The 26,493-nt window shown below is 43.0% G+C and overlaps 1 protein-coding gene across 2 annotated transcripts in view; it reads left to right on the forward strand.

Annotated features, from left to right (window-relative positions):
• LYPD6B (LY6/PLAUR domain containing 6B) overlaps positions 1 to 25,855 on the forward strand; it is a 119,164-nt gene extending 93,309 nt beyond the window's left edge. For both annotated transcript variants that reach the window (XM_088474933.1, XM_088474932.1), the window contains 4 exons: positions 16,466 to 16,608; positions 17,106 to 17,204; positions 21,157 to 21,287; positions 23,860 to 25,855. In XM_088474933.1, coding sequence (XP_088331059.1) covers positions 16,497 to 16,608; positions 17,106 to 17,204; positions 21,157 to 21,287; positions 23,860 to 24,027 — 510 coding nt within the window. In that variant the 5' untranslated portion in view covers positions 16,466 to 16,496 and the 3' untranslated portion in view covers positions 24,028 to 25,855. The remainder of the gene's footprint in view (positions 1 to 16,465; positions 16,609 to 17,105; positions 17,205 to 21,156; positions 21,288 to 23,859) is intronic.
• The last annotated feature ends 638 nt before the right edge of the window (positions 25,856 to 26,493 follow it).

The raw sequence follows: 26,493 nt of genomic DNA on the forward strand, positions 1-26,493 counted from the left end.
ACAGACGCAACTGCATCATAAGACGCAAGGAAGACTGCGACTACGTCCAACTCAGAATCATACTATCAAGCCCTATGAGGAGGGAGTATCCTGCTCCTCTCCGCAGACCTCGCCCACTCAACAGAGCCCGCCCCCATTGTGGCTGCAGCCAGAAATTTCCCTGGCTGGTTTTCCATCCCAATCCGCCCCTGTACACATACAAATAAACTTGAGCCTTACTTTACACAATGCTAGCTAGCCGCGGCCGCCCCGAGTCCTGCTGCAGCAGCATCTGCCCTTCCCGGCTCCTAAGTCCTGCCCTTGTGACTGCTTGAGGCGGAGCCGTGAGCTGTCACTCACGAGCTCCGCAATGGCCGATGGGAGGAGCTGCTACTGCTGCTGCTGATAATGCGCAGCAGCCCTGAGCCCTCCCGACGCCATCTTACATGCGGTGGATTCGCTTCTGTACAGAAGCTTATGACCGCTGCAAGTCTGATCACGTTACCGGCCGTTAGAGCTGCCGGTGCCTGTGTCAAGCGGCCCAGCAGAGGGGAGAGTGGACCGGCCCAGCAGGAAACGTCCCGCTTTCCCGGTGGCCCAATCTGCCCCTGTACTTGCCTACTTTTGAAAAAGCATTTCAGGGAAATTGTGAAAGCAGCACCTATGAGCGTCTCAGTAAAGTGGGCGTGTACTGCTACATCTGAGAGGTGTGTCATAAAATTGATTGACATCCAAATGTAAATAAGCCCCAAAGCAGTCAGTAAGATCTACCTGTTGATGAAAACACACTGATACTTTTCAGAAAATGCATGTAGCCATAGGGATCATTGTGCTTTCAACACGATTTGCATGTTAAGCGATAACTTCACTGAAATATCTATCATAGATATCTATCAGTGTGTACATCCAAAATCGTTTGCCCTGCACTACAGAAGGTTGAAGGGAAATCTATCAGCGATATCGTTGGTTGTGCAGGTTGTACCTTGTGTATGCACCATAACAGTGAAGAAGTTCCCCGTAGCAACCAATCAGCATCTACCTATCATTTTATAGAATGCACTTGATAAATGCTATCTAGGAGCTCATTGGTTGCTTTTGGCAACTTTTCCACTTGTCCACTCCAAGATTTAATACAAATAATTGAGAGACTGTATTGAAGTGAATTTCTGTGCAGCCATTAAAACAGCTGCATCCCCTCTGTATGTGCTTAATGGACACACTGATAACCTATCCATATATTGGACCTGAATTAGTACAAAACACATATCTATTGTTAGTGTTTCAAGTGATTATGCTATGACAACCATTTATATAGCACTTAAGTGGAATTAACACATTCATTTTAAGACACAAGAGATATAATGCAAGCTATATAACAGAGTGCAAGGAACAGATGAACTGTGGAGTGATAATATGTTTCCTCTTCTAAGTTGTATTTGCACAGCTGAGATTTCTGGCTGATATGTTTGTATGTGGTGGTAAAGGGAACAAGGTGTGGTGGTTTGTGCAGCTGAGGTGGATATTAAACTTTGGGGGCAGCCAATGAATAGGAGACTCCACCTGCCTCTCAGGAACTTGAAGCCCATCCACACGTAGTACAGAAAAGCACATATTTTGTATATAGGTGTGTTATAAAACACTTGCATATGTTATGATGGCTAAATATTAGCACAATAGGTTTTATGCGTATCTCTAATGCAATGTAATGTATTTAGTGTTTGAAGACACATCCATGTAAAGGTAATAATTTGGCACTTACTATTCAATTTTTTTTTAATCATGAATATTGCTTTAAATACCTATATATAATTATTTTATAGTTTTACACTAAATCCCTGTTTGTGTGAATGAGCCACGCATTTGGCGTGTTTTTATTATTGCAGGATCACAAAACCTAGAGAAACAGTGACTGTCTGTAGCATGAAGTGGGCAACCTGTGGATCCCCAGCTGTTGTGGAAAGTTAAACGCAACATGACATGGCACAGAATTCTCTACAACAGCTGAAGCTCCACAGGCTGTCTTTGTACTACTCCATTACCAGACCCTGGTCACCCAACATTATCATGCACTGCTGCTGCCTGTGTTACAGTACACACATTAACTTTATTGTTCAAGAAATATGTACCCAGGCTGGTGCCAAGACATTGTAAGGTGTGTCCTGGGCCGGCATATAATGAATTACCTTTGTCCCAAATGAATGTTCCACCTGAATTATTTCACTTCATATCCATTATAACTTTGAATCTCTTGTTTAATTTCAATTCAGCTTGTAGAAGCTGCCATGCTTATTGGAAGAGATATATTATTTAAGGAAACCCCAAATAGACTTGTCCCACAAAACCAACGCTTTTCACTTCTGACCTAATTGTTTCCAAAGAAGGAAGGATTGCATGTCTTTCCTCGACCACTGCTGGCAAATATGCCATATTGCTATAAGATATACCCACAACTGCCTACTAATGTTGTTAATAGGTAATGTAGACATAAATAAAAGCAAATAGAACTCAATGCAGTTTGACACCCTCTAGATGCTTCAATATATTGTCTGTGCATGGCTTTCACTTTTTAATTCTAAAACACTTTTTCATAATTATATGGGGTCCATTCAATTAGCTGCACTTACGTCAGCTCCGAACTCGCTGTATTTTGTTTTGCAGCCCTATAGGGCTAATTACATTGGCTCTAACATATAAATATATATATATATATATACCAGAGGGCACTAGATAAACAATTTTATAGATAATCTAAATAGTGTCCTCTTATAAGTAATACGTCCAAAACTTGGTCTTTCCTTCGTTATCTCAAAACTTCAGATGAATTTTTTTTTTTTTGTGTAGAAACTCCAATATGTAAACTTCAGATATGACCAATAGATATCTCCAAGATATTCCCCTCACCAAATCACCCAAAGAAGCCAAAGGCCAATCAGTAATACAATTTTCACAATTTTATTAAAATCTTTATACAGAAGAAGTTCTAAAAAACTGTGCTTACAGCTTAAAATGTTGTCGACATCCAATACCACTGTACAGGGAGATGGTAAGTACTCCTGCCTTCACCCATTCGGGAGTGAGCGCAAACGACATGGGCCATTTGCGGTAATGGATGAAGTACATACACCCTACGCGTTTCATCCATTAGAGTGGACTTCATCGGGGCTATCAAAACACATTTAAAATTTAAACAATAATTCATTGGAAAGACACCATCATGGGTGGAATATTTCACTCCAAATGGGTGGATGAACCATATAAAGAGAAATAATTTTCCAGATGACTGATTGACAATAATACAAAAATTAAATGGTGTATGACCTCCAAGTCCTGGAATGGTGTATTAACATCCAAGTCCTGTGGTACAAATAGGTGTAACCTCTACAAAGGCAGCAGTCATCCTGTTTCAATGCAATTTGTTTCATCTCCATCCGTGAAGTTACAACTGAGCAATAACAAAAAACAAATTTATTAACAATATCAATGCATGACATAGATGTGGCATCATGCATGCGGCCAGTAAAGGGTGGCGGGAGAGGTGCTTTGGGCCAGCGTTCACTTAAATAGGATATGCTACATAGCAGTCTGTGCACAGGGCAAACAGTGACATTGGTGTGAGTGGTGGGTGAATAGGATAGGCTACATAGCAGTCTGTGCACAGGGCAAACAGTGACATTGGTGTGAATGGTGGGTGAATAGGATAGGCTACATAGCAGTCTGTGCACAGGGCAAACAGTGACATTGGTGTGAGTGGTGGGTGAATAGGATAGGCTACATAGCAGTCTGTGCACAGGGCAAACAGTGACATTGGTGTGAGTGGTGGGTGAATAGGATAGGCTACATAGCAGTCTGTGCACAGGGCAAACAGTGACATGGTGTGAGTGGTGGGTGAATAGGATAGGCTACATAGCAGTCTGTGCACAGGGCAAACAGTGACATTGGTGTGAGTGGTGGGTGAATAGGATAGGCTACATAACAGTCTGTGCACAGGGCAAACAGTGACATTGGTGTGAATGGTGGGTGAATAGGATAGGCTACATAGCAGTCTGTGCACAGGGCAAACAGTGACATTGGTGTGAGTGGTGGGTGAATAGGATAGGCTACATAGCAGTCTGTGCACAGGGCAAACAGTGACATTGGTGTGAGTGGTGGGTGAATAGGATAGGCTACATAGCAGTCTGTGCACAGGGCAAACAGTGACATGGTGTGAGTGGTGGGTGAATAGGATAGGCTACATAGCAGTCTGTGCACAGGGCAAACAGTGACATTGGTGTGAGTGGTGGGTGAATAGGATAGGCTACATAGCAGTCTGTGCACAGGGCAAACAGTGACATTGGTGTGAGTGGTGGGTGAATAGGATAGGCTACATAGCAGTCTGTGCACAGGGCAAACAGTGACATTGGTGTGAGTGGTGGGTGAATAGGATAGGCTACATAGCAGTCTGTGCACAGGGCAAACAGTGACATTGGTGTGAATGGTGGGTGAATAGGATAGGCTACATAGCAGTCTGTGCACAGGGCAAACAGTGACATTGGTGTGAGTGGTGGGTGAATAGGATAGGCTACATACATAGCAGTCTGTGCACAAGGCAAACAGTGACATTGGTGTGAGTGGTGGGTGAATAGGGCAGGCTACATAGCAGTCTGTGCACAGGGCAAACAGGGACATTGGTGTGAGTGGTGGGTGAAGGTGCTGCTGCCACCAGTCTGTATAGCGCTGCTGGTCACATGGGCTACTCCAGTGATAGGGCCTCTAAATAAAGCATTACAGCTATAACAGCTCAAATAAAAAAAATGTTGGCAGAACGATTTCATTGTGGGTGAAGATGCAGGGAACAGTTACTATATTATGTAGGCTATCTGTGACTTATACTTTTTAAATATACTTTCGATCTACGTCTAAGACATGGAGTACCATCTATTATCTGCTTTATGTATCTGCATGGTCATTGTGGTATGAGCAAGTGACTGGCTACAAGCTGTGTGTTTAATATATATATATATATATATATATATATATATATTTATTTTCTGTGAACTGTGGTAGCCTCTCTATTGTTTGCATGTGCAGTCTCCATTGCTCTCTTTTCTTTGTATGGTATTAGCCATTGTAGACTATAGGCTGCTTTTTTGCTATTTTATTCACTGAAGGAAGATCTTTGATTCCCTCCTGGGGCCAGCCTATAATTGCACATGTGCCAGTATATCCTATACTTTACTTTTCACTCTTTGTTGGGAAAGACTTCTATTGGATTCAATGTCCCAGCAAAAGATTTTGATAGATTGGCAAGAAAAATAATATGCAATGTCAGAGGTCGCAAATCCCTAGTTACAGCCCTGGGTTGGAGTTTGACTATGGGAACCTAAGGCCATTTTTAGATGGCACTGGTTCATGGAGCCCTGCTCCTTCCTATGGGAAGGAAGACCAGGTTGCGAAGATGGATCCGATATGCCTCCTCCAGCCCTGCGTCCCTTATGGCAGTGAGAATGCGGGAACTCATTTCATGCATGCGCACTGACACTGCCTGGTCGGACCCGGCAGTGTAAAAGTCCACTGATACTACTTAGCGATGGAATCAGCAGTGGTAGTATTTGTGGGAACAGCTGCCTTTTAGAACAGCCATCCCCTCACCGGAGTGGTATTTTAGTCTCCACCGATGAAACTTGCGACAAGTTGGATATGAAGTTCTGAGAAAGTTCTGGCAACAAAATGCGCATTCCATACAGAGTCTTACCATGGATTTCATTCATTTGGATGGATCTAAATTGGAGAACATTGGTGATGTCACTGCAAGTCCTGACATCACAGCAGTTTTGATTAGGAAGACACAACAATTTTCCAGCAGTCGTTTATAATGAGATAAGCCTATTCTGATTAATTTTTTATGTCTTAGTAAAGTATATATATATATATAATTTTTAGGGGTGAGCGGGTTCGGTTTTACTCGGATTTACTCGGATCTTTAAACGGCATTTTATTGGCTATCGCCTATCATGTGTTTTGGGTAGCCAATATAATAAATCCGAATTTGCGGTAAAGTGGCGATAAGAACCGAGTAAATCCGAGTAAAACCGAGCCTGCACATCCCTAATAATTTTACACATATGCAGCTCTTGACCTTTTAGTTTTAGAAGTCATATAGCCAAGTTTTACAAGTGACTAGTTTATATATCAGGACTACAGGCGTTTCAAAATGTATTAAGGGCCTGATTCAGAGCCGGACGCTCTGACCAGAGAGCTCGCTCTGAATCAGGGCCCTTCTCCATTAAAATGGAGCGTCCTCCTGGACGCTCGTATAGCTGTGGGTGACCACCCACAACATATACGAGCGTCCAAAAAGATGGTTGCGATGGTCTTGACCATCGCGACCATCGGACTTGCGACAGAGACCCTGCGGTAGGGTCTCCCTGCCACAAGCCCTGGAGTGATTTTGGCTCTATCAGAGCCAAAATCAGTCCCACTGACATCACTAGTGATGTCAGTGGGGCCGGCTTCAGATGGTAGGCGTTCCCATGGGAACGCCTCCGTCTGGCAGGCACGCCAGTGGGGAACATCGACCCACTTGCGAGCGTACTGCCGCTTGCGAGTGGGTCTGAAGGACCCCCTAACTCAGATAAGCCTTCAAATACATTATTTAAATAACAGATTCATTCTGCTTTATATCTAACTGGTATAATTAATGTACTGCACTATTATAGTATGAGCTGCCACTTACTTGCCTTTGTCTAGTTTCTTTTAAATGTTTTCAGTAGATTGTTACTGCAAATTATAATAATTAGTGACACTGGCAGGTATTCTGAAGAGATAGATAGATAGATAGATAGATAGATAGATAGATAGATAGATAGATAGATACCCACTAACAGGTTCACATGGAACAGACCAGCACAGGATTTAAAGTAGAGTGATCATGTTTATTCCTGACATCATTATTATTATTATTATCCTTTATTTATACGGTGCCACAAGTGTTCCGCAGCGCCTTACAAAGTACATAAACAAATAATTTGACAAGTGACTTACAGTTCAATATAGGACAAGGACATGGGTAATATACATTGCTACACTAGTGACCATAACACCTAGATATGCAACAGAGCATAAGCAACCAAGTGTTAGGTGCCCTGGTGGGGGGCAAGAGGGTAGAGGCCCTGCTCGTAAGAGCTTACATTCTAAAGGTGACATAAATACAGTTATATACCGTCCCAGCGATCGTTACAGAATGCCTTATTCAAATCACTGATTTCTATCCAGCTATTGCCTCCCTGAGATTACCATGCATTAAATGTACTGCTGTGATCTTTGTAAATAGCTATTTCTGCAGAACCCTGCAAATCTTGTCACATTAACCCTCAATTAAAACGCCTGTTTTTTTTTCAGCGATAATACCTTAATCTTTGCTGATGGACACCATATCCTCTTAAACATTCTATTTCTCTCACTCACACTCTTTTACACCATCTCTTTTTTACTTTCACCCCTAACTCTCCAGCCCCTCTCTCCTCTGTCCCTTTTTCTCCCTTTCCTAATATTGTCCTTTGTATGTGTCACATTGACACCAGTGGCCAGTGAATTCCTGAGAAAAGCTTGCTGATTAAGCTGGCACAGTACCAGGGTGAGCTTTGCTCACCAAAATACTCCCACCGACCAAACAGGAACACCCATAATATTTGTTTGAGATCTGCCATCTGGATTCAGCAAAAAAAAATATAAAAACAATACATGGGTAGTTCATCCGGAACAATGGCAGGCTATGCTCGACCGGCCGCTCAGAGAGGGAGAAATGTAGAGCTATGTGACATTCTGCTAGATACAAGTCATTCTACACTGTAGCATGCCAAGAGATACTGTTATCTGGATTAACGCTCCGATGATCCTTTTTTGAGAAATATATCAAACCGCTGCATTTGTTAAACCTCTGCATTTGTTAGTAACATCAATAGTTAATGGCAAAACTAGAGCTGTGCACAGAACACAGTGTTTTGGTTCTAAATCATCGGCGTGTTTTAGTTTTGGCAAAACCACCCTCACGTGTTTGGGTTAGTTGTTGGTTTTGGAGTTTTTTTAAATTGATAAAAACAGCTAATCTCGTGTAATTGGACCTGTATTTGTTCCTATAGTATTATTAACATAAATAACATTAATCTCTAGTCATTTTTAAGCAATTTTGACCACCTCACAGTACCTGAAATTATGAGGGAGGGATTTAGATGTAATCAAAAATATGTGAGAACCAGTTTTTAGATGCGAGTTCCGAACTTGGCGAGAAGACTCGAGTCAGGACTCTGTTCTACTCAGAACCCCAAAGTGATCCGAGTCAGGACTCTGTTTTACTCAGAACCCCAAAGTGATCCGAGTCAGGGCTCTGTTTTACTCAGAACCCCAAAGTGATCCGAGTCAGGACTCTGTTTTACTCAGAACCCCAAAGTGATCCGAGTCAGGACTCTGTACTACTCAAAACCCCAAAGTGATCCGAGTCAGGGCTCTGTTCGATTTGAAAAACCAAAAGTTCAGTTTTCGGCAAAACCGAACCGTACGTACATCTCTAGGCAAAACACCAATTGACATTGATGTAAACTGCTATGGATGGTTAAAAGTGAATGATGCATTTGGTTCTGTGGTGTCACATTCACTGCATTTTAAGTAATGTTGCATTGGTGTGGAAGCTAATAAACCTAGTAATAATCATGTTTTTAATGGCTGTTCTAATAAATTAACATAAAAAAAAACTGCACACATTTAATTTGAATAAAGCTACCAGGAAACATTATTAAGCCCATTACCACAATGGCAGAAAAATGGAAGGAAGTGTACTAGAGGTGATGCAGAAGTCTGTCGTGTCTGGTCTATAGGATATGATTTTATCATATTGATTGAATGTAATTCTAAAGTGTTAGGGCTCTACAAACCATCCCTACTGTCCAGAGTTAGGCGAAAGAGTCTGATGTTCTGTGGATTAGAACTTTTGTCCAGATTCTGGGACAGTTGGGAGAAAGAGTATGCCCCACTAATAGATGCCCCTTCAATGCCGCATGGACCAGCAGCAGGTGCACATGACACTGGTATTTTTTGTGGAGAAGAAGAAGGCTGGGAGTATTACAGCATTTCAGAAGTGCAGGTCATACCTTAAGTTAGAATGGATATGGCATGGCCTAATGTGATGTATCCATGCCTTATTCTCCTTGTGTACACTGTCCCGACTCTACAATTCTAAAGTTGGGATGTAGAAATCTTTGTGCCTCTGACAATGAACCATGGAGCCATAGTGTTACTACCAACAGTCCTCTGTTTGATAAATAGCAAAGGGGATTTATGAAGCCCATGACATCCGCTGTGCATTTCAAAAGAAGCTGTAGCCCAGCTGAGCACATGTATGTTAATATTTTCATGGAGCTGCATTGTTATAACGAGCAAGAGGGCTACATTGTGGAGGAACACAAGTTTGGAGAGTGGAGGATTGGAGAAGAATGTGAGCATTCCTTGCAAAATCTAGAGTAGGCACATCAGCGTCCCTAGTTTTCCAGAGCAGTACAGAGACAAGATTTTACTTTGCATAGTGTGGTCAATAAAATAAGATAAAAGGAGGGACTTCATTTCACAACATATTTACGATCCCAAAAAGAACTGGTTTACACCACCTCATCGATGACGGAGATAGGCGTGTGCAAGCGGTGCTGTTGCTCAGGGTCACCCAGGGGCAGCACCCATCACTGCCTCACGGCATCTGCATTTGGGTACCTGGAACTGGCACGCACCCTCTAGCCTGTACATGCAGTACTTATTGTCTCTGGCACTGCCCTACAGCAGTTGCCCACACAAAGTTGACCTCTGTGAATAAATGGTAAATAATAAAAAGCTTCATACATAAAATTGACACAAGCAATAAAGACAGTTGTCTTGCCACTGTGAAAAAGGTAATAATATAAGTATAAATACATACTGAGCAGTATTTTAGTAGGAAAACAGAAGAGTTTATTTTATTGTACTGGGTGGTTGTAAAGTGGTCATAGTAGACATTGATGTCTCCTGATAGCGTAGAGTAGGCGTACAGTACACGTACACTTGCCGATAGATCCTGCAGATGCACAGGTGCAAAACCAACGTGTTTTGCGGTGTTCAGAGAGTGCTCTTCATAAATGTTATGCTGCAAGATGGTGCATCATAGCACATTTATCCTCAGTACTGTCTAGCTCTAGCCGGACATTGGTGCACTACAATTCCCATCATGACATGTTTATTGACCTCAGAATGTAATTTATGAGCAACTAAATACTCCACATGAATAGACATTAAGGGCCTGATTCAGAGGCGCTCGCAAATGGCAAGCGCTCACTCTGAGTCAGGGCTGTCTTTTTTTTTTTTGGCCAGCCTCCAGGCTGCTCGCTAAGCTCAGCATCGACAGCCGCCTCGTTTTGCTGCGTGCCCCGAGCGAGAGAAGTTCTCACACGCTTCGGGGCTCACGCATGCGCAGTGCGCAAACCGCATGTGCGCACTGCCCGGCCATTGACCTGCTTGCGAGCGCTATGCGCTCGCGAGCGGGTCTGAATCAGGCCCTAAGTTCTAAAGCCAAAACAATACGTAAATAGTAAAAATGTCAGGTAATAAGCTGAGTAAGAAGAATTTTATTGCACAGTTGGTCAATATAAATACTGGGACATTATTAGGAAATACTTAGCTACTCTCCCAGAACCTGCAGGAGAGTCACAATTTTTCAGGTAGTACACCGGGCTTCCAGGACAGTGGGTACTCCTCCCACATCCCACCCACTTCCTAGTAAAGTGGACAGGAAGATTAATACCTGTAATAAAGGTCCATGAAGAGGGGGGGAGGGGCTAGTGATGCTATACTATGCTAATTATAGCATTTTGACCCCACACCCTATTCATATATGCACCATTACTGCCATTTTGTCACTAAGGGGTGATGGCCTAATGTCATCTTCCAGCCCCATCACTGTATCTCCTCTTCAGGCTTCTTCCAGAGAGGAGATTTTTAAAGTAGACAAGTATGTTTTAGGGACCAAAATCTGTAAACAGCTGGGAAAATCCGAGGTAAATAGGAATAGTTAACACCTATGTTCTATTTCCTGGACAACACATAGGGCCTAATTCAAGTTTTATCACTGACAATGAGTGATAAAACTTGCTGCATGTGATAATTGGTGCTCCAGCCAATCGGCTGTCATTTTTCAAACAGATGACAGTTGGGAGCTGATTGGCAAGAGCTCCATTATCATACAGAACGAGTTTTATCACTCTCTGTGAATTATAAAACTCGTTAATAAATGAGGCCCATAGTTAGACCTCATTTACTAACGAGTTTTATCACCAAAACGAGTGATAAACTTCACTGTGTATGATAAATGGTTCTCAGCTCCCAACTGTCATTTTTCTAACAGTTGACAGTTGGGAGCTGATTGGCTGGAGCACCATTTATCATACACAGTGACATTTATCACTCGTTTTGGTGATAATCTTGTTAGTAAATGAGGCCCCTAGTTTGCAGTGTGGGGTTTGTTGCATATAGTGATCCTGCTTTTTTTTTTCAAAATACATGCAGTAGGAATCATGTGGGCTTTAGAAGAATGGATGTAGTCAGGATGTCTACTGTCACTATGGCGACAGAGACTAAAACATCTGGGGTGAGGGACGTGCTCTTGTTTCTATTCTCCATTTGATTTGAATAGATAAGATTTAAAAACTATGCCCACTTTAATGGGTGAGCAGGCATAGATATAAATATGGGTGCCCATGGCTTGAGCACCACACAGAGTAGCTATACTTTTAGGTGTTGACGGTTCCTGATTTCCTTGGACATCAATAATAATGGTGTTTTGCTATTGACCTAGGAACATAACTCTTGTCTACTTGGTAATACTTCTGTTTGCTCTCACTTCATTCATTTCCTGTCTCCATCATGATCCAAACTCCGTGGCCAAGTCTTGGTTTAGGTGTGTCACTTGTAGGCGTTCTTGTGGGATTCTAAGGGTAAATATTTCTCATAGCAGTCCCAGGCCATTATTACTGGTAATTCTGTGTCATTATTTGGGACTTGGGTATTTAAATTATTGCTCCCAGTGAAAATGTGATTTTCAAGAAAACAAAAACAAAATTTTCAAGAAAATACGGAAAATGTATCAGTCATTGAGTAGAGCGTCTAGCAGGATATACATTGTGTTTGTGGGATTTTTTTATGCCCTGGATCACAAAACAGCTGTGTCTATGCAGATATCAATTTTGGGGCGGATGCAGATTTGAACTTAAGTCGGCCATAATTACACCCGCATTGCGTTCACAGCGGAATTTCACCCGAATGCAGAGTTGTACACCTCTGCTTCATTACCATCAGTGCGCACTTATCACTACCTATCCAAGGTGCTGAAGATATCCTGGGAACTATTGTAATTGCATGTGTACAGGTGCGGTGTGGCAGAGTTATGTACATACCAGTGGAATGCCTTATCACTACAGACAGCCCAGTTGCATAACCAGTAGAATGTTTTATTGGAAGATATGTGATGTAGAGCTGTACTCACCAGTAACGTGTGGTGAGGTCAATGGGAGGGGAAGCACACATGTATGAAAACACAGTTTTTATAGCAAACTCTGGAGTATGATAGGGGAGGGAGTATGACAGGGGAGGCTCTGCCTACTTTAACTGCACGTCCCTGGTACTCACTGTGATACACTGGTTATGATGGAGCAGAGCAGGGTGTGATACAGCTCACCAGCCAATGACTATATAATATATATTACAGGTAGCGCTGCAGGATGCCGGAACAGCAGAATAATATGCTGGGTCACTCAAAGATAAGTGGGAGACGTCCATCTCCCACCGTGTCACTCTCTCACAGTAAAAACAAGATGGCATCGCACTTGCTCAGTTGTAACATCGGCAATCATCTTGGAACAGGGAATGAAGCCTCCCTGGAGGAACAAAATGGAATCTGCGCAGCAGTGCACGTCCTCATCAACAAGAGCAGGGATATTTATGATACCAGTTTTAGATGCGAAGGAGATACGTATGACTCCGCATTGCCTGTACTTGTGTACACTTGGTTTTGATGAATACACAGAGCGAAAACACACAACATTTGCTTCGCAAATAAGTGTACTTTAAACTCTGCATCGGCCCTTTGTGTCATAATCCAAAACACCGGAAATAAAAGCTCTGCTGACATTGTACAATCTACTTATTAACATTTACTTATATAGTGCCAGCACACAATGACATTTTTTACGTATAGGACAAGTCAGTATAGTAATCTACAGGTGGAAACCTCTTTATGTTCAATCACTATAAACAGTACAGGGTCAGTCAGTAATATTACTAACTTGTTAATAGTTGTAGCCCTATAATGCAACTGCTGGCCAACGTAGAGTGGGTAATTTTCCTGATCTGTGTACATTTAATATATATCAATTTCTGACAGTATTAAAATGAATGAAATCGTCCAAATCTTACTGCAAACACAGTCGATGTCAGATATTATCTGACATTGGGGAACGCGCATTGTTGGTCGATCCATGCCCAACATGTCAAAGATATGAACGATTGAACAAGAACAATTGACGGCTGCGAGAGAGCGCAGCTTAGCGTCTGGGTCTGAATCTGCCCCATTGTTTGTAAGTGAAGGTGATGCATTGTGGTACATTGTGTGTCAGTGAAGGTGATGCATTGTGGTACATTGTGTGTCAGTGAAGGTGATGCACTGTGTACACTGTCCCTGATTCAGACCCGCTGACTGCCGCAGGCAGCTCACAGGGTCTCTGGGCGTTTTTTTTTCTCCAGGCCGCTCGCAAAGCTGTGGGTGTCCACCCACAGCATGTGTGAGCGGGTGGAGACCGTCGCGATTATCGCGACCATTGGGCTTGCGACGAGACCCTGTGGTAGGGTCTCAGCTGCCGCAAGTCCGAGTGGCCTTCCTGCTCTAATAGACACAGTAGTGATGTCAGTAGGTCCTCCCACAAACGCCAGGCTTTCCTAAGGGAACGCCTGCGTTTGTGCAGACACCCCCACTACCCGCCTACAAAACGGGGCGAGCTGTCACTCACCATCGACAGCCCCCCGTCTTGTAGCGAGCCCCACAGCGACTGAAGTTCAGTCACTCGGCGGGGCTCGCACATGCGCACACCGGATGCGACGCATGCGCAGTGGCCAAACATCGAGCCGCTTGCAAGCGCTGCGTGCTCGCGAGCGGCTCTTAATCAGGCCCATTGTGTGTCAGTGAAGGTGATGCACTGTGGTACATTGTGTGTCAGTGAAGGTGATGCACTGTGGTACATTGTGTGTCTGTGAAGGTGATGCATTGTGGTACATTGTGTGTCAGTGAACGTGATGCATTGTGGGTCAGTGAAGGTGATGCATTGTCGTACATTGTGGGTCAGTGAAGGTGATGCATTGCGGGACATTGTGGGTCAGTGAAGATGATGCATTGTGGTACATTGTGGGTCAGTGTAGATGATGCATTGTGGTACATTGTGGGTCAGTGTAGATGATGCATTGCGGGACATTGTGGGTCAGTGAAGATGATGCATTGTGGTACATTGTGGGTCAGTGTAGATGATGCATTGCGGTACATTGTGGGTCAGTGTAGATGATGCATTGCGGTACATTGTGGGTCAGTGTAGATGATGCATTGTGGTACATTGTGGGTCAGTGAAGATGATGCATTGTAGTACATTGTGGGTCAGTGAAGATGATGCATTGTGGTACATTGTGGGTCAGTGAAGGTGATGCATTGTGGTACATTGTGGGTCAGTGTAGATGATGCATTGTGGTACATTGTGGGTCAGTGTAGATGATGCATTGTGGTACATTGTGGGTCAGTGAAGTTGATGCATTGTGGTACATTGTGGGTCAGTGAAGGTGATGCATTGTGGTACATTGTGGGTCAGTGAAGGTGATGCATTGTGGTACATTGTGGGTCAGTGAAGATGATGCATTGTGGTACATTGTGGGTCAGTGAAGGTGATGCATTGTGGTACATTGTGGGTCAGTGTAGATGATGCATTGTGGTACATTGTGGGTCAGTGAAGATGATGCATTGTGGTACATTGTGGGTCAGTGAAGATGATGCATTTTGGTACATTGTGTGTAAGTGAAGGTGATGCATCGTAATACACTGTGACAGTGAAAGTGATGCATTGTGGTACATTGTGTCAGTGACAGTGATGCATTGTGGTACATTGTGTGTTAGTGAAGGTGGTGCATAGTGTGTTAGTGAAGATTACTATTTTGAGAATGTAGCCTAGCAAGTCTGTAGGAATCAGTGGCACCACTAATGCTGGGTACACATTCACACAACAGATAGGTCAGCAGACCGATTCTCCTTCTGTGTGGCCGATTGGTAAGTGTGATAGAAGCACTGGAGAAGTGTGGAATGGCTGCTATATATGTCCTAGATTCCTGTCTTATGCCTTTTAAAACCCCCAGGAGAAGTCTGTTGGATAAGCAGACTAGAAATGTCTGCTTCTGTGAAAAGCTGGAATGGGTCCTGGGGGTGTGGATGTGAGGAGAGGGAGGGCTCCATCCACAGGCCACCCTAGGTTTTGGGCCTTTCAGCCTGGTAGCAGGCTCATTAGGGCTTGCACCTGAAAGTGGCTCAGATAAGCTGGCTTTTTGTCATAGCTGAGTGCCTGATACCTGGGAGAGCAGGCCGCAGGTTAGATTGCTCTGAGACACTGGCTGTAAACCAGAAGGTACTGTGGATGGGGATTTTGTTTAGTGTTCTGTTAGACAGGGAACTTGCTGTCTAGTTAGTGCCCAGCCGGGCTAGGGTTTATTTTATGTTTTGTTTATTTGATTGTTGAAATTGCACAATAAAAACTGGCAATGTCCAGCTTGCACGAAAATCCACGACTGGAGTGCTGTTTCCTGGCTGCTGTGTGTAAGGTGGTGTCCATATACCCCAGGAGAGGGACCCACTACCCTGACCTTATCACATAAGCTATACACATACCGCTCTATATGTCTGGCCTGATATCACAAATGGATGGGCATTTAAATTTGCCCACCCACTTGTGATGTTAGTGTCAGCAGACCCTGCAGCTAGAATACAGGTGGTCGGCTGATCGCCGATATACACATGCAGATGCTCCGTTATATCTTACAGATGCATCGGCTGTGCTGCAGGGTCGACCTGATATGTCTGTGGACTACATTGTTCACAGACATATCAGGTGTACACACCCGTCCGATGCTCTCTTGATATATTGTTCATCGGACGAACAATCGATGTATCGACAGCTGTATACTCAACATTAGTCATCCTCTGTCTGAGTTATATCAACAGTCCCTAATAAAATGCTAGGTAACATCCTCATGGATTATGATTATTATTGGCAAGTGACAAGTACAAACTGTCTGCTCTTGATTTGCCTATAAATTATGTGGGGATAGGTAAAATGTTTAATATTTTGGGCACATTGATATGTTTGTTGGAGTGCTAGAGTAACGTGTCTTCTGCTTATTGTTCTGTTACTTGCAGGTGTGTCATCCCAGGAATCTCCGTGGACAGGATGTTGATACCACATCTGCTCCTTCTGTGCACTATATACTTCTTCATCATACTTAAAAGCAGAACATTTGCCAAGAATGTCAATTTCCATAATGTGAGACCAGCCTTAGACCGTACGTATTAACCTCTCTTATCAGGCACTAACAGAGGAAATCAGCTGTTGCTCCAACCGGGTGTGAGCACCAACATTTTTGCTTGCAGCCTCCTGACATGGCAAGCATAAATGTACAAAAAGTCTGTGTTTTGGGCGCCCAAACTATAGTTTGAGTGCTCTAACCAGGACTTTAGACAGGTTTAGCTTTTGGGTGTTACAAGAGCAATAAGTAATGGGTGCCCAAAATAACTGAATTGCTTCGCTGGGCGCTCATTAATTATTGCCACCCAGAAAACAATTAAATTGCCTCCTGTCACACTGTTCTGGTAATTCCACACCTTATAGCTTATAATGATTCGATCTTTGTCCATATGGGCTTCCAGCATGAGGGAACAAATTAGATGATTCTGGGTACTAAGGCCAATGACCCCCCCCCTGTTATATATTTACTTATACACTGATTGACTAAATATCTCAGCAGAATATGGATGTAATAAATATCGTATTTACTTGCAGCGACACCATTTCCTAACAGCTTCAAGTGTTTTACATGTGAGAAATCGAGCGATAATTATAACTGCAACCGCTGGGCCGAAGACAAGTGGTGTCCATCAGGTGAGTGAGATACTCATACATATATAATAAATATATATATATATACAGGGCTGCCATCAGTATTGATGGGGCCCGGGACTGACAAAATAGGCAGGGCCCCTCCCTTAGGTGGGGAGGTGGGGGGGGCAGTTTGTCAGAGGTGGGCGTCACTGTGGATAATGTGGGTGAACAGCATGATGGTGAGGGTAAAGGTGTGAGAGCAGGGTGAGGGTGTGAGAGCAGGGTGAGGGTGTGAGAGCAAGAGCAGGGTGAGGGTTTGAGTGTGAGAGCAGGGTGTGAGTGTGAGAGCAGGGTGAAGGTGTGAGCAGGGTGTGAGTGTGAGAGCAGGGTGAGGGTGAGTGTGTGAGAGCAGGTTGAGGGTGTGAGAGCAGGGGGAGGGTGTGAGAGCAGTGTGAGGGTGTGAGTGTGAGAGCAGGCTGAGGGTGTGAGAGCGAGAGCAGGGTGAGCGTGTGAGCGAGAGCAGGGTGAGGATGTGAGCGAGAGCAGGGTGAGGGTGTGAGTGTGAGAGCAGGGTGTGAGTGTGAGAGCAGGGTGAGGGTGAGTGTGTGAGAACCGGTTGAGGGTGTGAGAGCAGCGGGAGGGTCTGCGAGCAGGGTGAGGGTGTGAGTGTGAGAGCAGGGTGAGGGTGTGAGTGTGAGAGCAGGGTGAGGGTGTGAGAGCAGGGTGTGAGTGTGAGAGCAGGGTGAGGGTGTGAGTGTGAGAGCAGGGTGTGAGTGAGAGCAGGGTGAGGGTGTGAGTGTGAGAGCAGGGTGAGGGTGAGTGTGTGAGAACAGGTTGAGGGTGTGAGAGCAGTGTGAGGGTGTGTGAGTGTGAGAGCAGGGTGAGGGTGTGAGTGTGAGAGCAGGGTGAGGATGTGAGAGCAGGGGGAGGGTGTGAGAGCAGTGTGAGGGTGTGAGTGTGACAGCAGGGGGGGAGTGTGAGAGCAGGGTGAGGGTGTGAGTGTGAGATCAGGGTGAGGGTGTGAGAGCAGGGTGTGAGTGTGAGAGTAGTGTGAGGGTGTGAGTGTGAGAGCAGGGTGAGTGTGAGAGCTGGGTGAGGGTATGAGTGTGAGAGCAGGGTGAGGGTGTGAGTGTGAGAGCAGGGTGTGAGTGAGAGAGCAGGGTGAGGGTGAGTGTGTGAGAACAGATTGAGGGTGTGAGAGCAGTGTGAGGGTGTGAGAGCTGGAGTCTATGTACCTGATCAGTCTCCAGCCTCTCCTGCTCCTGCCGTCCTCTGCACCACACGCGGCGGCTGTAAATAGCATCTCCGCCCACACTACTGCTCCCTCTCTCCGCGGCTGCTGTCTTCCTTGCACAGCCTCTCCCTGCTGCTCCTGCTCCAGCCATGCCGCGTACATTTACCCGGACAGAGAGAGATGGACCCGGAGGGCAGGCAACACATTTTGAATATAGCACTGGTCTCAAGCCAATCAGAGCTTGCAGACCGGCAGCCAATCAGGAGCTGCAGCTGCGGCCGCTCCTGATTGGCTGCCGGTCCTCAAGCTCCGATCAGCTTGCAGAAAGCTCCAAATTGAAAATACCGCCGGCACATGTCCACTACACTGCTACCCGGGCCCCCTTTCAGTCCGGGCCCGGGACTATAGTTCCGGCAGTCCCCCCCTGATGGCGACCCTGTGTGTATATATATATATATATATATATATATATACACATTATTATTGACATACATGATTTGTGTAACAATGTTTAGTAATCAGACTGTAGGGGGTATATTATTTACTAAAGTGAGAGTTTTTAGAAATGGAGATGTTGCCCATAGCAACCAATCAGATTGTACTTAACATTTAATTAGCACCTTTTACAAGATAATAGCTATGGGCAACATCTCCACTTCTAAACACTTTCACTTTAGTAAATTTACCCCTAGATGTGCTTAAGTGGTTTGAGTATACTGTTCAAAAGGCCTGTGAAATAATGACACAAACTGGTAACCATAGGGAGCGCCACAATTTTGCATGTAATACTTAGATCATTATATTATAATTTCCTGTTCCGTGTTATAATATATTCACTATACATGAAACTATTATTGAACCACAGGTTGCATTACATAATTGCTTGTGGTGTATTCTGTGTGAGCCATTATGCTTACACTGTAAGTTACTGTACTTATAATTCACATGGTAACTTGACACATTAACTAAATAGAGAGGATTATTTCAAACAGACTGAACTGAACAGGTATCGCTCAGGACATTGTTACATGGGATCGGTATGAATGACCACCGGACCTATGTCCGACGGTTCAAATACCGACAGCGGAAGACCGGCAACCCTGAAAATCTAACTATTGCTAAGCCTCTACCCTCCTAACCCTAATCCTCCTTTAGGGGTGCCTAACCATAACCTCCCCCCTAGTGCCTAACTCTCCCTGTAAGTGCCTAAACCTAACTCCCCCTTCCCCGCACCCAAAATCTAAGACTCCCGGGGGGGTGCCTAACCCTAACCTCCCCCCGGGGATGCCTAATGCTAACCCACCCTAACCGCCCCGGGGGGATGCCTAACCCTAAACCCTCCCCACCCCCACCCCCCCGCGGCTGTCCGTGCCCGGCGTCCGGCTTACCTTCGTTCGGTATGCCGGGTGTCGGGCTCCCGGCATAGGTCTAATGACAGGCGTCGGGATTTCGATGCCTGCCATTAGTACCCTGCCGGGATTTGACAGTCGGAAAGCCGGCAGTCGGCATTTCGACTGTCGGCATCCCGACTGCATACCTGTTACATAGGTATAATGTAGATTCATATTCAGTACATGGAAAGCTGCTTATAGTTCTGCAGTTTAATGGCTTCTCTGGAAATAATGCCAGTCGTTGGCTGTAGCTTTTCAGTTCTTATCTTAGTAGTCTTTCTCAACAAATTGAATTTAACACATTTGGCAGGCCATTGTCGGAAAACAGGTTGTTCTATGCTCAAAGCACCAGTAAACCGTCCGATCTCTCCCTGTCATGTTAAATGTGTCCCTGCCCCCTCTCCCCCATTGGTGAGGGCATCAGGGAGAGGTCCTGTTGGGGTATTATTGTTATTCACAGCAAAAGGGGTTCCATCTTTGCTGTACCTCCAAGTGTTGTAGTCTCACGCTAGGCCTAACAGGTTGGGGTGCCCAGCCTTCTTCTGATCTTTAAACCAGAAAGAGGCATTGGGGGATCTTGACCAGCATATTGCTAGACTTTTTGGTGGACTAGATATGTTTGGTGGACTAGAAAGTGCTTTGATTAGATTGTTCAAAACGCCTGTGAAATAATGGCTCAAATGGCAACCTTAAGGATCTGCACCATTTTCTGCTGAATAACCTCCTGATATTATAATCTACTCTTCCATTACATATAAAGCAATCACGCGACTTCCCACCACTACTGCTTTTTGTGAACACGAAACTGTCATCGAAATATGAGCAGAAACACTATATTTGTATGATATATTTATATATAGTAGTAGTTAGCAGCATTACTGCCCCACAACCCTGAGGTCATGAGTTCAAGTCCTTACAAATACCCTATCTGTATGGAGTTTGTATGTTCTTCCCGTGTTTGCGTGGGTTTTCTAAGGTGCTCCAGTTTCCTCCCACTCTAGAAAACATATGGGTACAGTAGGTAAATTAGCTTCTGACAAAAAATAGAGCAAGCGTGTATGTGTGTCCATGTGATGGTGAATAAAGCATGTAATATCTATTAAAGCAGGGTCTTATGTGAATGACTAAAACATTCTTTGTAAAGCACTGCGTAATATGTCTGCGCTATTATCTGTGTTTATATGGTGCTACAAGCTATGGCGCTTTACATAGTACATAAACAAGCAGTGTGAAGAAAAAAAAAAGCTATATAAATAATTGAAAATAAATATACAGCAAGAACATTTGATTATAGTTTGTATTTAAGTGCTTTAAGCGATTCTCTCTTGGTCCTACATTGGTAAAACATGTTCTACAATTGTAACCAGCGCTGTCACTTATGTTACAGGTACACATTACTGTAAGACAGTACATCACTTCACCAGCCACGGAAAAAGTAAATCTGTGACCAAAAAATGTGCCACACGAGAGGAATGTCGTAATGTGGGATGTCGCCACCATCGTGACTCTGGCCATACGGTGAGGACATGATCTAGGATCTCCTAAGACACGTGGGAAAATCCGGTGCTCTTGTCCACTAAACTAAAATTCTGGCTCATATATATATTTTTTAAATGTATGGTATTGTAAGGTCATTGTAAGTTACGTGTATGTTAGTGATGCTAAATGGGAGAATTTAGATTGAACAACAAAATGTCATGTTTTTTTTAGAATAGGAGTAATATTATATGATAAATATGGGTTTCAAGATAGAAACTGTTGTTCAAAAAGGTTTTTGCAGTAGAAACATAATGAGGCTCATTTAAAGGTGGACACAATTAAGCTCTGATTATTTGTAAAAAAAATCTTACGTAAATCAAGCGTATATTGAGTCGGAATCAAGATGTGTCCAGCTCAGAAATGCTAGTGTTTGTGCCAGGGACAGACTGGGGCTGTAAAGTAGTCCCAGCATCCCTCTTTGCACACACAGAAAAGGGACATAGCCACTCCTAGAAGGGGTGTGGCCACATATTGCTGGGCAGGGCCTTGCGGCATGCCTGTCTCTCTGCATGCTGGCCGAGCAGTGTCGGGAGGCAGAGCTTTTCAGCCAGGCTTTCAGGCCGGAACGGCCCATTAGGCCATGGGCCCTTCTGTCATTTGCCAGAGATGCTTGATGGCCAGTCCAGCCCTGGTTTGCACCAGGCATATATCAGGCATGATAACAGAGGGGAGTTCCTTGACAGTGTTAATAGTAAATAGTAAAATCGCATTACCCTATTTGTACAGAATAGTGTTATACACACAAGAGAGAATATTATCCTGATGGTTATTAATAAATACTAAAATCGTATTTTAAATATAAAGTGTAAAAAAAAACAAAGACAAATCAAATACATACTTTTGCTGTTTTCCTTCTACAAATGAATTGGAAAGTCTGTTATGCAACATGAGACGTACGCGACTTTATTTAATGTAGCCATGACACTAACTGAAGGGGCCATGTGCAGTCTGCTATTTGGGAGCAGTTAGACAGCACTGCTGATAGTCATCATCATTGAGTATCGTAACACCAATCCTTCTAGCACCAGGAGAAAATGATGTGCCCCTAAAAGACAGTATAGACGAAAAATAGGTACACCAAGATGTACAGTAGAAGCGCTGAGTAAGTACCAACTCAGATGAATGTGGATGAAATATAAAAATGTATATGGAAAAATTTTTATTTTTGGTAATTATATAAAAAAATATGTATTACATATGCAAGGAAGAAAGGAGCTGCCGCTAGTATGGGGTAGTCACCCCCAAAAAAGCTAGTAAAAAAAGTCTATATACAAAGAGATAGCGGTGCATATACTACCTTGCATATATAACTAACAGTCTAAATATAAAGAAAGGACTGTGTGACTAACCTTTCACAATAATATTATTTATTAAATGCTGTAGTACCTAAAAAATATATATACAGTACCTATAAAACTGGTGTATTTGAAAAAGCTGTCTGTGACAGGGAAACGCGTCAGGCCTCCCACCTAAGGACTCATCCCCTTCCATTGTCTTTTGGAGTGCTACATCTACAAGTGACTATACAAGGTAGAGACTCATGTGACAAAGACCGGAGGACTACAAACACAAGCCACATTTGGGACATTTACTAAAGGGACTTGACCATAGCTAAGGGTCTGCACAGGCTGCACACTATTACTACACTGCTGGATCTTTGGACATGCTCTCTTTATACACCAGGTGGCACCGGTAAATGTATACAATCCTACCTGCTATATAAGCACTGTATTGGGGTATACGTCCTATCTGATGGTGGATATTTCATCTCATTTCTATTTTATGCACATTTTTGCCAATATCAGTTGATATTTGATTGTCTATTGACTATTCTTTTTATATGTGATATATGTATATCTGTATATGCACTAGTTTTATAGGTACTGTATATATATTTTTTAGGTACTACAGCATTTAATAAATTATATTATTGTGACAGGTTAGTCACACAGTCCTTTCTTTATATTTAGACTGTTAGTTATATATGCAAGGTAGTATATGTGCCACTATCTCTATGTATATAGAATTTTTCCCTAAAAGACAGTGCATGCATCCATGTCATATCGGGTTGCAGTTTCATGAACACATCCAAACTGTACTCGCTTGCCCACACCTGCCTGTTCCACCTCTTAATGCGTAAATAGACATAAGTCAATATACTCAAAAAGTTGCAGAACTACTTATGTAGTATTTTCTTACATTTATCCTTATAATTGGTGAGCAGTGATTTTACTTGTATAACACAATGCACTTTAATTCTGCAATACGATGAGTAACTGTTGGTGAAGGATCAGTGCATACTAGCTACTTATATTATTTCAAAGTAATCCTTATCACACATTGTAAAATACAGGTCCCAAGAACAGTGCTTCATATGTTTATGTGGTCATGGCGAGACAACAATGCTGATTGTAATATAGTTATTATTCTTCTAAGAATTATTTATTTATTATATAATATAGCTATGATATTTGGTTAATGTGATTAAAGATACTATTGCTGAAACTGCAAACTATACTGTAGAGTAATGAATATTCCTCTTCCATGGTAGGAATGCACTTCCTGTTGTGATGGGATGATCTGCAATGTGGACGTACCCACCAATAACACAAACGCTGTACTCAACAACGTGAGATCTCATCGGAAGTCAGATGCGCACAGGGTGACGGCCCTCATACCTGCTGTGGCAGCCGCCATATTTATTCTGGTCATCCTCTAGCATCACTGGATGTGTCATTAGTGATTCCTGTATATCAGAAAAAGGGACATGTTCCTCTGTGGATGTTCTAGGGAACCTCAGATGAATGGTTTGCTTTGCTGTAAATTATTTAAAGCACAGTAAACACTGGTTGATAGTAGAAAGCTGGTAGGAAATTAACAATCAGCAGGTAGTTTGCTGGATACATGTTCTCTCAAAGACCTTCTTCTAAAATGCACCATTGGTGGGTAGGTTAATGATTTCCATGTTATTATGGGAACGTCCTGAATTGAGCTCCTAGGGTTGTGACCCAGGAAACATGGACGGTCGGTCTTGTTATGTTGTTTTTGTGGCTACTTAGCAATCCAATTGCCATAAACCACAAATAAATCTACCTGCACTAAGTGATGTCGCAATTCAGACGGGAACAGATGAATACACAGCCAGGAACGGAGCTGTGATACAGGTACATATTTTTTTCCTCATGGATTAACTCCACCCACTTTTCCGCACCGCCAATGAGGGCTCCCTCAGGGGTCATAACCAAGGAAATTGGAAGCTTCATCAAAATGTAAATTTTCAATACATTTCGTAAAATTGAATGTAATTAACTTTCTGCTACAAATTCTTACATTTGATTATATTTATTGTTTTGCTATACTGTCAGCCATCTTTAGTTCAGTATATTAGGTGGCATCTCCCTTATGAAAATAGACCCAATATTAAATTTGTGCATGACCAAATGAACGTGAATGGGCATTTTAATACTGTAATTTACCATTTCAATACCTTTTATTTTAAGGACGCCGTGTATTCAAACCTAATATCATCAGTCCCCAAGTCACCAGTTGTGATCTTGGGGTCCCCAACTAAGTGCGATCCCCAAGATCACAGTGCAGTGATGGAGGCTCCAGTCAAATTGACAGGGGATTAGGTCAAACACACCTAATTATGAAATAATGTTCATGTAGTCACCATTATTTCTAGTCTGATTCTGTCATTGTTAAATATCTGACAAGGTTTAGATCTTCTTCACAGTAATGACAATAACCTTGTTTTATTCAACAGAGTAAAACCCTCAGCCCCTATATGAGATTTCCTTGACCCTTCAGACCTGATAAACAATTCTAATTGTTTTACATAGTATTTATCATGCACAATAATACAAATATAATATGATTTACCCAGTCTAAAGTCTAAAAGTTTAGTTATTATCCCCAAAACCAGATTCCACATCCTAACATTATTATGCCCTGCATATTTTTTTATTGCTATCCGTTTTATGCATACAGTTTATGTAATCTAGCTCAATGAGCTAACCTCGACTTTGCACATTTCTGCTGCAAGCAACCATGGTAAAATAAGACTTGCATCCAGCATAAGGAACTTTCTGTGCTTCCTCTTCGCTACCATGGAAACCAGCACATGACCTGTGCATAGCATAAAGGGACAAACACAGGAAAAACAACGACTTTATAAACTGCACAAACAAACTATGCACTTCGCAAACCCAAAATGTGAGTTTCTAAATTGCATTGCTGAACATAGTCAATTAATTTGTCCACAGGACAGTTTGATTTTTCTTTCCTTTTTTAAAATCAATCTTATAGATTGATGATACCATTATCTGTTGTTAATGTGTATATTTTTTTTGTAATGCATGTACAACGAAATAGTATGTAATTGTGTTTTTATATTTCAAGCATAAATCACCAGTTTGATAAGTTCGGTTCTGGGTTGCAATGCAACATTTCTGCCTGTTGGATTTTTTAAAAATGTTTTTCTTTGTAGTTTTATTTTGTTACTGTTTTTTTTGTATACTATTTATATTAATAAAATCCAAACAGCCTCTGTGCACTTACCATGGCTTGATGCATATTTTATTATCACTGTAGGTAAATAATGTAGTTCTGATTTCCTATACTGTCTCTGTTTATGTGCCCACAACATAAGGACTGATTCATAGTTGAACAAAGCACAAAAAAATAGAATAAAAATAACTTTGCACCTTGGTAAAAGCACTTTGCACTGCAGGTGGGAGAGGTGTAAAACCTACAGAAAGATTTAGATTGGGAGGGGCATGTCCATGGGAGTAGCGAGGATGGTTCCGGTGGAGCACGAGCTCCGGGCGCCAAAATGGACATAGGGCGCACCCAGGGTTCCGGAATTCATGGGGCACTGCACAGTATGACGGCCACCTGTTAGTTTTATCTTGTTTCTTTGCTCTGTATCCTAAATAAGTTATGGATCTGAGATCCGTTTCTATGTTTCATGCTCCTCAAGGTGCTCAGATTGCCTCCCCTCCGCCCCACTTCTCACCTCTTTAATTACCTCCCCTATCTACCATGGGATCATCTCTTTGCCCCTCCCCTCTCCTTTCTTATTGGCTTCTGTCACCACTGCTCTCTGATCAAGTTTTGCCCCTCCCCCTCCTTTCTTATTGGCTTCTGCTACTACCCCTCTCCTCTCCTTATTGGCTTCTTTCAC

Source organism: Taudactylus pleione, unplaced genomic scaffold, assembly GCF_031769625.1.
Source record: "Taudactylus pleione unplaced genomic scaffold, aTauple2 ptg000156l, whole genome shotgun sequence".
NCBI lineage: Eukaryota > Metazoa > Chordata > Amphibia > Anura > Myobatrachidae > Taudactylus > Taudactylus pleione.